Source organism: Choloepus didactylus, chromosome 5 (assembly GCF_015220235.1).
Source record: "Choloepus didactylus isolate mChoDid1 chromosome 5, mChoDid1.pri, whole genome shotgun sequence".
NCBI classification, from domain to species: domain Eukaryota; kingdom Metazoa; phylum Chordata; class Mammalia; order Pilosa; family Megalonychidae; genus Choloepus; species Choloepus didactylus.
Genome location: NC_051311.1, coordinates 52497845 through 52512899, shown reverse-complemented (window position 1 = coordinate 52512899; position 15055 = coordinate 52497845). Strand labels below are relative to the sequence as shown.

General features: G+C 37.6%; 2 protein-coding genes across 3 annotated transcripts in view; one reads left to right on the top strand and one right to left on the bottom strand.

Moving 5' to 3' along the window:
* The window catches only part of TRIM24 (tripartite motif containing 24), a 138809-nt gene that overhangs the window by 45391 nt on the left and 78363 nt on the right, over positions 1 to 15055 (top strand). The gene's annotated exons all lie outside the window — the stretch shown is intronic.
* On the bottom strand, positions 4916 to 5263 carry LOC119534745 (NADH dehydrogenase [ubiquinone] iron-sulfur protein 5-like). Its single transcript, XM_037837347.1, has one exon. The coding sequence runs from the start codon at positions 5261 to 5263 to the stop codon at positions 4916 to 4918; it is 348 nt and encodes a 115-aa protein (XP_037693275.1).

Below are 15055 nucleotides of genomic sequence, written 5' to 3'. Positions count from 1 at the left end.
ATGCCATTTTGCTGTTTAATCTTTGTAAGTTTTGTACCTTTTTTGTCCCTCAGTTCTTCTGGTAATGCCTACTTTTATATTTATTTGACTTTGTTTTGTACCATGTTATATACCTTCTCATTTCTATCTGGATATATTCATGTTTTCCTTGTGATTACCATGGGGTTAAAATTTGACATCCTAACTATACATAGTTATATTTCATTTGGTACCAACTTAACTTCAATAGCATATACATACACTTTTCCTACACCCCTCCATCCCACTACCTTTTTTTTTTTCCTACTTGTTGCCAGTTATATCTTTGTACATTGTACATCCCAAGTCATAAATTTTCATTACTTTTTATGCATTTGCACTTCAGTATCTTTAGGATGTAAAAGGTGGAGTTGCATACCAAAAAATACCATAGTTGGCATTAAAATTACCTAAACGGTTACCTTTAATGGAGGTCTTTATTTCTTTATACCACTTGAACCACTTTTTTAAGAAAACCTTTTCAGTCTGAGGAATGCCCTTTAGCATTGCTTGTAGAGGAAGTCTACTGCTGATGAACATCCTCAGCTTTTATTTATGTGTGAATGTCAAAGTCTCCCCTCATTTTTGGAAGAAAGTCGTGCTTACATAAAATTCTTGGTTGGCCGTTGTTTTCTCTCAGCACTTTAAGTATTTCATCTGATGACTTTCTTTCCTCCATGGTTTCTGATGAGAAATCGGCAGTCTTAATTTGGATTCCCTTGAACATAGCATGTTGTTTTTCTCTTGTAGCTTTCAGAACTCTCTCCCTGTCCTTTGTATTCAGCCATATGATCAGTATATGGAGGGTGTATCTTTCTTCGTGTTTATCCTGTTTGGTTTTCTCTGGTCTTCTTTTTTTGTTGTTAATATAATTTTATTGATATATTCACACACCATATAATCCATTCAAAGTATACAATCAGTGGCTCACAGTATCACCACATAGCTGTGTATTCATCACCACAATCAGTTTTAGAACATACTCATTACTCAAAAAAAAAAAGAAAAAGAATAAAAATAAAAAAGTACACCCAAAGCATCCCAGACCTCTTCTCCCCCCCCCATTATTTACTTACTTATTTATTTATTTGTCTTTATTTTATTACTCATCTGCCCATACACTGGATAAAGGGAGTATCAGCCACAGGGTTTTCACAGTGAAATGGTCACCCCATGAAAGCTATATAGTTTTATTATCATCATCGAGAATCAAGGCTACTGGATTATAGTTCAACTGTTTCAGGTATTTCATTCTATATATTTAATGCACTCAAAATGCACTAAAAGGAATAACTATGTAACGCATAAGAATAACCTCCGGAATGATCTCTCCACTCTATTTGACATCTCTTAGCCACTGAAACTTTATTTTCTTCCATTCTAGTTTGCTAATGCTGCTGGAATGCAAAACACCAGAGATGAGTTGGCTTTTATAAAAGGGGGTTTATTTGGTTACACAGTTACAGTCTTAAGGCCATAAAGTGTCCAAGGTGACACATCAGCAATCGGGTACCTTCACTAAAGGATGGCCACTGGCGTCCGGAAAACCTCTGTTAGCTGGGAAGGCACGTGGCTGGTGTCTGCTCCAAAGTTCTGGTTTCAAAATGGCTTTCTCCCAGGACGTTCCTCTCTAGGCTGCAGTTCCTCAAAAATGTCACTTTTAATTGCACTTGGGGTATTTGTCCTCTCTCAGCTTCTCCAGAGCAAGAGTCTGCTTTCACAGCCATCTTCAAACTGTCTCATCTGCAGCTCCTGTGCTTTCTTCAAAGTATCCCTCTTGGCTGTAGCTCCTCTTCAAAATGTCACTCACAGCTGCACTGAGTTCCTTCTGTTTGTCAGCTCATTTATATGGCTCCACTGATCAAGGCCCACCCTGAATGGGTGGGTCCATGCCTCCATGGAAATATCTCATCAGAGTTATCACCTACAGTTGGGTGGGGCACATTTCCATGCAAACAACGTAAACCAAATGTTCCAGCTTAATCCCCACTAATATGTCTGCCCCACAAGATTGCATCAAAGAATATGGCTTTTTCTGGGGGACATAACACATTCAAACCAGCACACTTGGCTTATTAAATTGGGAGTCCCTAATGCTTGATAGACTATGTGGAGTTCCCCAGGTCTGAAGTTTAATACTTCCACATTTTTCCTCAGTCATTCAAAGGGACTTTGCAAATTCTTTTTTATTTTCTGTCCCAAATACTTGGGAATGTATTGGGGGTTCATATTAGCCCGTGCAGAATAACAGGGTCTCATTTCCTGTTCTAGGTTCCATGTAATTATGTTGTTTAAGTAAATTGACCAAACAAGTTAAATTAGTGTGCTGCAGAAAATTTAAATTTTGTACCAAATAAGCATCTCTTACTTTGGTCTCACACGGAAGTTGAAGTTTTAAAATACAGTAACTATTTGGATTTGCCTTAGTCCTAAGTCCATTTCATTCATATCTCTAATTGAATTTTGTTCTCTTTTTCAGTTTCTTTAGCAGTTCCTCTGTGGAGTAATGCTGCCTTTCAGAACTGCAGAACTCTGTCTTTGGGTCTAAGGTGTCACTCAGATACTCAAAAGTTCCAGGGAACTACCAGGCCATACCCAAGGAGCTCAGTATCTTAGAATTTAGAAATAACCATTGAAACTCAGTAATACATATCACAGCTGTAAGAGCTTACAATCTAGCAACCTTTACAGTGAGCCTTAGTGAACATTCTGTCTTCCTAAATCATTGGTTGCTCATTCTCTGCCCAAGTTCTATCCCCTGATAACCTGTGCTCTGGAATTCAGTTCTCAGCATTTACTCATTATAATATTTAGTTTATATTAGTGAGACCATACAATATTTGTCCTTTCATTTCTGGCTTATTTCACTGAACATAGTGTCCTCAAGGTTGATTCACCTAGTGGCATACCTCACAACCTCATTCCTTCTTGCAGCCTCTCAGTATTCCATTGTATGTATACACCACTCTTTGCCCTTCTGTTCATCAGTTGATGTATCCTTAGGCCATCTCCATCCCTTGCAAATCATGAATAATGCCTTCATAAACACTGATGTGCAAATATCTATTCCTGTCTCTGCTTTCAGTTCTTCTAAGTATATACCTAATAACGGGGTTTCAGGATCATATGACAACCCTATACCCAGCCTCCTGTGGGACTACCACACTGCCCTCCAGAGGAGCTGCACCATTCTACCTCCCTACCAACAGTGAATAGGCATATATCTTGCTCCACATCTTCTCCGGTACTTGTATCTCTGTTTAGTTTTTAACCAGTTTAATTCATACCCCACACAATCCATCCTAAGTGAATAGTCAGTGCTTCCTGTTATAATCACATAATTATGCGTTCACCACCACAGTCTATATGAGAATATTTCCATTTCTTCCGCAAATAAAGAAGAGGAAAAAAAGAATAAAAAATCAAGAATAAAAATAATAATAATTAAAAGGAGAAACAACAATGACAAGAATTCCAAACCCCTCCCTTATATTCCCCTCTTATTGATATTTAGATTTTGGTATATTGCCTTTGTTACAATTAAGGGAAGTTTCTGGGCTTCTTTTTTTTATCTATCACTAGGTCCCCAATATTCTACATTATAAGACATTGATTTTACTTTGTTCAGATAGTTCATAGACATGGTAACATATAGCTCTCATTTTGTGTCTGACTTATTTCACTCAGAATTACATCTTCAGGTTTCATCCATGTTGCCATATGTTTCAGGACCTTACTCCTTCTCACTGCTGTATAGTATTCCATCGTATGTATATACCACATTTTGTTTATCCACTCGTCTGTGGAAGGACATTTTTATTGTTTCCATCTCTCGGCAGTTGTGAACAATGCTACTCTGAACATCGGTGTACAAATGTCTGTTCTTTGGGCTTCTTGAATTCACATATTCACATCTTTTGCTAAGTTCAGAAAGTTCTCTGTCATTATTTGAATATTCCTTCTGCCCCTTTCTCTCTTTCTTCTCCATCTGGGACTCCCATAATGTGTGTATATTAATATGCTTCATGGTGGCCCAGAGTTCTCTTAGGCTATTTTGCTTTTTATAATTCTTTTCTCTTTTCCTGCTACAAAAGCCTGACTCATTTCAAGTGTCTTGTCTTAAAGTTCACTGATTCTTTCTTCTGCCAGCTCCAATCTGCTGTTGAAACCTTCCTGGGAATTTTTTGTTTCAGTTATTATGGTCTTCAACTCCAGTGGTTCTGTTCAATTCCTTTTAATTGTTTCTGTCTCTTTACTTAGACTCTCATTATGGTTCGTTCATTGTTTTCCTGATATCCTCTAGTTCTTTTTTCTGTACTTTCCTTCATTTCCTTGAGCATTTTTAAGATCATTCTTCTAAGGACTTTATTCAGTATGTCCACAGTCGCATCTTCTTTATTTGTGTTTTCTGTATTTTTATCCTCTTCCTGTGGGTGGCCCATCATTTTCTGTTTCTTTGTCTTGTACTCTTTTGTACAAGAATATATTTTAATATTTTAAAATGTTAGCTCTGGGATTTATTCCCGGAGATGTCTGTTTCTTGATTTTGTAACAAGCTTGTGATATGACAGATTTTCTTAATGTCAGCCCTCCTGTCAGAAAGGTCCACCCAAAGTGAATATAAAATGCAGGGTCCACCATGTCTTTTGTAGGCCTGTGTGTTGTACTGGGCTTGTGCTTGTTAGTTTCCTTGTAGTTCCTCTGTTTATAGGATTTCTATTTCCCAGGAGACATACCTTTTCCCTCTCATGGTTGTTTCAAGTAGGTAAGCCTTTGTCCCAGGCTGTCTGCCTCAGTAGTTCCTTTTTTGGGGGCGGGGGAGGGGCAATCCTTAATTTTTAGCAAACAGAGGTTTTAGGTAAACAATCTTTCCGGTGGAGAATAGAGAACTTGAAAATCAGCTTTCAGCCATCAGCAGCTCCTCTGCTCGGGGCCTGGGTTCTTCCTTTCCCAAGCGGTGAGGTGGAGGCATGTACTTCCCTTCTTTTATCAACTTCTGTTGTCTCTTGGTGGCGCTAACGCGTCTCATCATTTTCTGCTGAAGCATACATTCTATGAAATCATCGAACTCTATTTTGTGCTCTTTCTCTGCCCAGATACCACCGATTCCATGGGCACATTCTATCCATTCCTTTTCAAAAGCATGGCAACAACTTGGAAGCTTGTAAGGCTGCTCAGCACTTTGGATTGTCACCCAACGAGCTATGTTAAGGCCCAGCTTTTTCTGCACATCAGAGAAAGGCATGGCGTCCCATTGCAGTGTTCTCTTCTCCTAGCTGGCTGCAGCTTCTACATGGTCATCTCGCAACACGAGGGCCTGCTGCAAAAGACGACTCCTTGGTAGTTTCTTATACTTCTTATGTTGTCACAAGCTGCTTTTGCTTGCAGGACAAATTATGGGAGGGGGGCACACTGGAGAGGAGTTTCCCAAATCAGTCTTTCCTTGCTGAACAAGGTCAGGGATCCATGAAGGTGGCATAGACTGGCTCCAAACTGTCGTGGGGAGGGGATCAGGAAAGACACCAGGAGCTTCTTCCATGGCTCCCCAAACCTGTGCTTTTTTGACATGCCTAGCAAATGCAGCTCTTCAACTGTCCCCCCAGCCCTGAGGAAACAGCATCTTTTAAGTTTCCTCAGCTGCCTCTATCTGGGATAGGTTGAAACAATGACTGCCTTGAGAGCTGGGCCCCCAGCAGTCCAGAAGTTGTTAGTCAATTGAATACATTATACTTCAAAGAATAATATCTGCTACACTCCACCCAAATCTCAGAAAAATCAGCTGTGTCCACCCCTGATCTTGAAAGAGGAATTTTTTGTCCTTTTCTGTCACCAGTGAGCTAGCCAGGGGGCTGGACCCTAGCCTGCTGCAAGAATGGGGGATGTGTACTGGTAACTTATGTGGAGAGAGCAATTTATAAGTCTTTACCATAATTTACCAGGCTCTACAGTGTTCTCCTGAGCTCTGGAGTTTCAAAATAGTTGTTTCAGACCATTCATGCCTGTTGTTCTTGTTGAAGAACTGAATCCTAGAGCCTCCTACTCCACCACTATCTTCCCACAATCTTCCTGAGCTACTGGTCTTTAATTTTTATTTGGCAGTTTTCACTATATGGGTCTTGCACATTTTGTTACATTATTCCTAAGTATCTCGTTTTTTTTTTTTTTTTCCTTAGGATTTTTTACATGCATGATCACATCATCTGTGAATAAAAACAATTTTACATCTTCCTTTCCAATATGCTTACCTTTCATTTCTTTTTCTTGCCATTTTGTGCTAACATTAAAACAGCTTTGAATAGAACTGGGTAAAAGTGTATATCCTTGCCTTGTTCCTTATCACAGCAGAAAGCATTCAATATTTCACCATTAAGTAGTATATGTTAACTCTAGATTTTCATAAATGACCTTTATCAAGTGGAGGAAGTTCCCTTCTCTTACTAAGTTGCTGAGTTTTTGATCATGAATGGATATTTAATTTTTTGGATATTTTTCTGGATCTGTTGAGATGTTCATAAAGCTTTCACCTTTATTTTGTTAATATGGTGAATTACTTTCATTTGAATAATGAAGCAACTTTACATTTTTTAATTAATTATGATGTATTGTCCTTTATTTCTGGATTTGATAATATTTTGATACTTTTTTTTGGGGTCTTTGTGTGGACAATTGGTCTAAAATTTTCTTTTCTTGTATTGATTTCATCTGGCTTTAATATCAGGGTAATACTGGACTCATAACGTGAGGTTGGAAGTGTACCCTCCTCGGTTTGCTGAAAGATTTTGTTTAAGCTTGGCATTACCTTCTTTAAATATGGACAGAATTCACCAGCGGAGCCCACTGACACTAAATTTTTGTGGGAAGATTTTTTAATAACAAATTCAACTTCTTTAATTGCTGTGAAACTATTCAGGTTTTCTGTTTCTTCTTGAGAAGATTTTAGTAATTGGGTCTTTCAAAAAATTAATCCATTAATCAAATTGATTGTAACATTTACTTACTACCTTTTTAAGATTCATAGGATCTATAGAAATGTCCTTTATTTTTATTCCTGATTTTGGTAATTTTTTCCTCTCTTTTTTTACTTGATTGGTCTAGCTAAGGGTTTATAAATTAAAAAAAAAATTTTTTTTAAAGAACTGGCTTTGCTTTCATTGACTGCCCCCCCATTATTTTCCCATTCATTATTTTGTTGGTTTCTGGTCTTTATTATTTTCTTCAGTCTACTTTCTTTTTCTAGCTTCTTGATGTGAAGCTTAGATCATTGATTTTTTTTTTTTAAGACCTTTCTTCTTTGATGCATACATTATTTGGAAGGTAGTTCAGTTTCCAAATATTGGGGAATTTTCCAGATATTTTTGTTATTGATTTTTAAGGTAATTTTATTGTGTTCATGGGCCGTATTTTATGTGTTTTCGTTTCTTTTAAATTTATTGAAACTTGTTTTATTGCCCAGAATATTTCTATCTTGGTGAGTATTCATCCATACACACTTAAAGAATATGTTCAAGTCTTTTATATCCTTAATGATTTTCTCTCAACTGCTCTGTTGATCACTGAGAAAAGAGAGTTGAAATTTCTAATTGTAATTGTGGATTTGTCTTTTTCTCTTTTCAGCTGTGTCAATTTTTGCATTATATGCTCTGAAGCTCTGTTAATTAGGTACATGCACTTTGGGGATTATGTCTTCTTGACAAATTGACCTCTTTATCATTATGCACTGTCCATGCTCTATTTCTTGTTATAGTCCTTCTGAAGTCTACTTGTGTGATATTACTAGAAACCCCTCCAGGTTTCATATGCTTCTTGTTTACATGTGTTTCTATTTCCATACTTTCTTTTAAACCTGTGTGTGTATTTAAAGTGGTTTCTGGTAGACAGCACTTAGTTGGGTCTTTTGTTATCTATGTATCTATGTATATATGATTGAGTAGTGAGCCTGTAGATGGTATTGACAGGACTGGGTTGGCATGGTATAGATCCTCTCCTTTTTCTCCCATGGATGTTGAGATATAGTTGCCTGACTCTTTGTGATCTGTCTACTGGAACTGTCATGCAGCTCACTTGTCTCTGTGATGCACATTATGTACTAAGAGGCTATACATTCATATTCATTTCCTATGTGGAGATGAGCAATCAAAGAGGTGCCAACCATTTCCAGTTCAAAATGTCAGTTTATAATCTCTGCATTATTCTTAGGTTTAGAAACAAAAACTTCACTTAAAGGAGATAGCAGATAATATTCATGCCTCAAAATCCAAAAGGTTGAAACTTCTAATTTGTAGGGAAAAAAAAAGAATAAAACCAGATCCTAGTAAGTTCATTTTAAGACTTATTGATTCTGTAAGTGTATAATTTATGATATATCATTAATCTCTTTCATTAGTCATAATTTATGATCTTATAATTATCTAAACATGTTTAATGATTTCAACAAACACAGAAATTTACATTTAGATGGATAGTGATCATGTAACCTCAACAGTCCTTTTCCATTAAAATACATTAATAAATTCAGAGGAATACAACATTGAAAGTGTTATTTCAACTTCACTAATCCATAGGTAGTTTCCTTTTTCAGCTTGTTCCCAGAGCATAAATATTCTGTATCCTTATCTTTTGGTATTGGCAAAGAGAAGCAGTTTTATAGCATTTCTACTGATCCATTTATTTTACCATTTCTCCTTAATTAAAGTTGATTTCTGACTTCAGAATTCCTGTTTCAAAAATGCAAGTTTAATTATGTTTCCATAGTATTTCCACACTTTGAAGGATAGTGAGTCAAAAGAATCACCTCCTGTAGGCTGGCATTCAGGTACTTACTTTATAACATGCTGTTCTTGGCTCTTCTTGTATGGAAAAGTTATGACTGGAGCTTTGAAATAATTTTTGGAGTAGAGATGCAAATTTGGGATTCACCAACATGTAGATAACCAAGAATTGGGTTCCAGGTTTTTCCTGTTAGGTGGAGATACACCCATGCCTCAGAATTCATTTAAGCCTAAATAGATCATATGTTGAAGTGATCAGGTAGATGAGGTCTTCATGGTCATTTTGAAGGAAGTTAACTGTTTTCATCAGATTTGAATTGCTGGTGCCAAATAAACACAGGTTTATTTGGCACCAGCAATCAATAAAAACCAACAATCCATGTCTGTATGGCTTTAAAGTCCAGGCTATTTATATTTTAAATACTTTTTAAAGTAAAATATATTTAAATATATTTTAAACATACTAGAGCTAGGTTACTGTGAGAGTTACTAGTCCTTAGGGTCTCTTCTAGCTCCAAAGAGAGCTCAAGAAGAAGTTAACTGGTTTTTAACTGGACCTGAGGACTTACTTGTACCTGCCCATCATCTATTGTCAGGTCTCAGAATCTCTTTTGTTCAGGAAAGATAGATGGGTTGAAGTTAGTTTTGGAGGGCAAAGACACTGTGCAGAATTTTGTTTTAATCATTCCCTTGCTTTTTTATATAGTTTTATTAGCTGTGTATACTTTTCTATATGATATTTAATTTGGATTTGACCATTTTTTTAAATTTTATTGAGATTGTTCACATACCATACAGTTATCCAAAGATCCAAAGTGCACAGTCAGTTGCCCACGATACCATCATACAGCTGTGCATCCATCACCAAAATTAATTTTTTTTCCAATTTTTAGAACATTAGCATTACTCCAGAAAAGAAATAAAGACAAAAAAGAAAACTCAGTTCCTTCCCTACCGCTAACCACCTGCCCTCCATTATTGACTCATAGTATGGGTGTAGTACATTTGTTACTGTTGATGAAAAAATGTTAAAATACTGTTAACTGTAGTACATAGTTTGCAGTAGGTATATATTTTTCCCTATGTACTCCTCCATTATTAGCTTCTAGTTACAGTATCATACATTTGTTCTAGTTCATGAAAGAGATTTCTAATATTTGTGCAGTTAATCATGGATATTGTCCACCATAAGATTCACTGTTTTATACATTCCCGTCTTTTAACCTCCAGCTTTCCTTTTGGTGACATACGTGACTCTAAGCTTCCCTTTTCCACCACATTCACACACCATTCAGCACTGTTAGTATTTTTACAGTAACATGCTACCATCCCTTCTGTCTACTTCCAAACACAGGTTTAACCTAGTTCAACATTCTGCTCCTAATAAGCAACGCTCCCAATTCTTTAGCCTCATCTATATCCTGTTAACTTATATTTCATGTCTATGAGTTTACATATTATAATTAGTTCATACCAGTAAGACCACGCAATATTTGTCCTTATGCGTCTGAGTTACTTCACTCAGTGTAATGCCCTCAAGGTTTCTTCATCAACCGTTTTTTTTTTTTTTTTAAGGTGGTTTTGTTCACCCACCATATTTGTGTATTCAACACCATCACCACTATCTATATAAGGACATTTCCATTTCTTCCACAAAGAAGGAGGAACAGTCAAAAAGGTAGAGAGACAAAAGAAAAAGAAAAAAAAATGACAGCTAAAAAGCAACAAAAGAAAAGATAGAATTAAAGTAGAATAAAAGAGTCAGACAACATCATCAATGCCAAGGGTCCCATACCTCTCCCTTATGTCCCCCTCTTAAAGGCATTTAGCTTTGGTATATTGCCTTTGTTACATTAAAGGAAGCATAATACAAAGTTTCTGTTAACTGTAGTCTCTAGTTTGCATTGACTGTTGGTTTTTTTCCCCACTACCATCCTATTTTTAACACCAATACCACCCTATTTTTAACATCTTGCAAGGTTGAAGTTTGTTTGTTCTCCCTCATGAAAAAACGTATTTGTACATTTTATCACAATTGTTGAGCACTCTAGGTTTCAATGAGTTATACAGTCCCAGTCTTTAGCTTTCCTCTTTTCTTCTGATGTCCCACATGCTCCTAACCTTCCTCTTTCAGCCATACTCACAGTCATCTTTGCTCAGTGTACTTACATTGCTGTGCTACCATCACCCAAAATTGCATTCTAAACTTCTCACTCCTGTCTTTTTCTCTCTGTCTGTAGTGCTCCCTTTAGTATTTCCTGTAGGACAGGTATTTTGTTCACAAACTCTCTCATTGTCTGTTTGTCAGAGAATATTTTGAACTCTCCCTCATATTTGAAGGACAGTGGACAGTTTTGCCAGATATAAGATCCTTAGTTGGCTGTTTTTCTCTTTCAGTATCTTAAATATATCACCCCACTTCCTTCTTGCCTCCATGATTTCTATTGAGAAATCCACACATAATCTTATCAAGCTTCCTTTGTATGTGATGGATCGCCTTTCTCGTGCTGCTTTCAGGATTCTCTCTTTGTGTTTGACATTTGATAATCTGATTATTAAGTGTCTTGGCGCAGGCCTATTCATATCTCTTCTGTTTGGAGTACGCTGCGCTTCTTGGGTGTGTAATTTTATGTCCTTCATAAGAGATGGGGAATTTTCATTGGTTACTTCTTCTATTATTGCTTCTGCCCCTTTTCCCTTCTCTTCTCCTTCTAGGACATACATGACATGTATATTCGTGCATTTCATGTTGTTATTCAATTCCTTGAGAATGTGTTCATATTTTTCCATTTCTTTCCCTGTCTGTTCTTTTGTGTGTAGGATTTCAGGTGTCTTGTTCTCCAGTTCCTGAGGGTTTTCTTCTGTCTTTTGAGATCTGCTGTTGTATGTCCGCATTGTGGGGATTTTTTGGTTTTTTTATTTATTTATTTATTTTTAATTGTGATTGTTCACATACCACACACTTATCCAAAGAGCCAAAGTGTACAGTCAGTTGCCCCTGGTACCATCATACAGCTGTGCATTCATCACCACAATTAATTTTTGTTCAATTTTTAGAAAATTTGCATTACTCCAGAAATGAAATAAAGACAACGAAGAAAAAAAAAAAGAAAAAAGAAGAAAACTCAAACCCTCCTATATCCCTAACCACCCCCCTCCATTGTTGGCTTCTGGTATTGGTATAGTACATTTGTTATTGTTCATGAAAGAATGTTGAAATACTATGAACTGTAGTATATAGTTTGAAATAGGTGTATTTTTTCCCTATATGCCCTTCTATTATTAACTTCTAGTTGTAGTGTCATACACTTGTTCTGGTTCATGAAAGAGATATCTGATTTTTTTTTTATGGGAGTATTGATTTTTTTAAAATTTTGAAATAAATTCAAAGTGGTAGGAACAGTTGCAAAAACAATACTAACCCCATACACAGAATTCCATCATAGCCTGACCCCCTCCCCCGATAGCTCAATCCACCAACTTTAGCATGCTGTCACATCGCTATTTCTTTCCCTCCCTCCCCCCCTCCCCCTCCCTATCATCCGTCATCTATTGCTCTATCTTCTGAACATATGAGAGCAAGCTGCACACATCCTTGAACGTACACTATAATTCACGTATACACTTCCTATGAACAAGAACACTCTTTTATGCAATCCCATTAAGTGCAGCTAAGAAGTACAAGAGATTCAACAATGATACAAAGCCTACATTCTATATTTCCTTTTCCTTATGTCTCAACTGTGTCCCTTTGAGCCATCTGTCCTCCATCCTCCAATCCCATCCAAGTTCATCCTTGGCATTCATTTGTCATCTATTTAGACTGTCTTTTTTTTTTTTTTTTCAGTTGTGGAAACAGATATACAGCCTAAATCTTTCCATTGCACCCCTTCCCTAGCCTTCCATTAGTGAGATTAATCACATTTAGAATGTTGGAATGCTCTTTCCCACCATCCATTACTAGAAATTTCCCTTCACCTCAAACAGCAACCCTACACTCATTACTTAACTCCCCATTGCCCCTTCCCCCATTTCTCTTAACCCAAACTCTGCTTTTCATCTCTATGGTTATATTCTCTGATAATTTCTTTGTGTTTACTGTGGGGCTTAATATTAACCTCTTAAATCCATATCAATCTTGTTTTTCTTTGATACCACCTTCACTTCAATAGGACACATAAACTATGTTCCTATACTCCTCCATTTCCCCAACTTTATATAGTTGTCTAAAATTACATATTTTACATTGAGTTCAAAACCACTGATTTGTCATTAAGAGTTTGTGTATTTTATATCTTGTAGGAAATAAATAGTGGAGTTACAGTTCAAAAAGTATTGATTTCTGTTGTATTCCATTGTGGTTGGAGAATGTGCTTTGAGTATATTCAAATTTTTTTTTTTTTTCAATTTCTTGAGGCTTGTTTTATGTCCCAGCTTATGGTCCCTTCTGGAGAAAGATCCATGATCACTAGAGAAAAATGAGTGTCCTGGTGATTTGGAATGTAAGGTACTATGTATGTCTGTTAAAATTCTCTATATCTCTTTCTCCTTTCTTTGTTTCTCTGTCGGTAGGGCTCCCTTTAGTATCTGAAGTAGGGCAGGTCTTTTATTGGCAAACTCTCTCAGCATTTGTTTGTCTGTGGAAAATTTAAGCTCTCCCTCAAATTTGAAGGAGAGTTTTGCTGTATAAAGTATTGGTTGGAAATTTTTCTCTCTCAGAATTTTAAATATGTCATGCCACTGCCTTCTTGCCTCCATGGTGGCTGCTGAGTAGTCACAGCTTAGTCTTATGTTGTTTCCTTTGTATGTGGTGAATTGCTTTTCTCTTGCTGCTTTCAGAACTTGCTCCTTCTCTTCAGTATTTGAGAGTCTGATCAGAATATGTCTCGGAGTGGGTTTCTTTGGATTTATTCTATTTGGAGTTCGCTGGGCATTTATGCTTTGTGTATTTATAGTGTGTAGAAGGTTGGGGAAGTTTTCCCCAACAATTTCTTTGAATACTCTTTCTAGACCTTTACCCTTCTCTTCTCCTTCTGGGACACCAATGAGTCTTAAGTTTGGACGTTTTATTTTATCTGTTGTATCCCTGAGATCCATTTCGATTTTTTTCAATTTTTTTCTCCATTCTTTCTTTTGTTCTTTCATTTTCTGTTCTTTGGACTTCTAGGACACTGAGACGTTGTTCAGCTTCCTCTAGTCTTGTATTGTGAATATCCAGAGTCTTTTTAATTTGGCCAACAGTTTCTTTTATTTCCATAAGATCTTCTGTTTTTTTATTTACTCTTGTAGTGTCTTCTTTATGCTCTTCTAGGGTCTTCTTTATGTCGCTTATTTCTTGGGCCATGGTCTTCTTGATGTCCTTTAAATACTTTGCCATGTTTTCGTTCCTTGATTGTATTTCTTTCTTTACTTGTGCGAGGTTCTGTGTCTCTTCTAATATCTTGATTTGTGTGTTTGGAATTGGATTCTCCATGTCATCCGGTTTTATCATATGCATTAAGATTTTCTGTTGTTTTTGGCCTCTTGGCATTTGCTTTGCTTGATAGGGTTCTTTCAAGTTGTAAAAAAAAAAAAAAAATACCAACCTGATTTTTCAGAAACACAGTTTGGTGGCGTACACTTTCTCTAACTAACCAGCAGATGACATCTGTGAGTCATCTATACCCCTCAAGTCAGTTCTCCACCTTGTCCCCATGGTGTATGGGGAAATGATTCTTCTGGGGTTCAGTTGGAGAACTCGGATCGAGTGTGTTCCTGGAGCTGTCCGCCCTAAATGTGGGGCGTGTGTACAGGTGGCCAGGGAGGAAGGACAGCTTTAATATTCAAATCCCCCAGGTTCCCAGAGATTCAAGGCCGCCGCAAGAGTCTAAGCCTTCATTTCATTTCATCCCCAGACCCTCTCTCTCGCTGTCCCACAAACCACCAGACTTGACGTAGTGTGCCTGGGTTCTCCGAGTGGGTCACCCCGCCCAGCCGCGATCCTCCAGGACCTCTGCCGACGGAATGCCGTGCTACATCACCAGTGCGTGCCGTCCCTCAAGGGAAGCCTCAGGCCCCCGGGCTGTGGTACGGCGCTTTTAGCCTGATCCAAAGATGGCCGAATGGGGTGTCTCAACACCCCCCTCCTTGCAGAGTTCCTCCTTCCCAGCTCCAGGACCACTGGTGGGGCTCTGGGCCGTGGGCACAGCCCCAGGCAGGAGTTTATCCAGCCCTCCGGGGAGCCAGCTGCTAGCCCCGGGGTTTCCTTCTGCTTCCAGCTCACCCCTCCA

Bases quoted from the DNA above. Each gene is read 5' to 3' on its own strand.
- LOC119534745 (XM_037837347.1), bottom strand. From the start codon at position 5,263: ATGCCTTTCTCTGATGTGCAGAAAAAGCTGGGCCTTAACATAGCTCGT.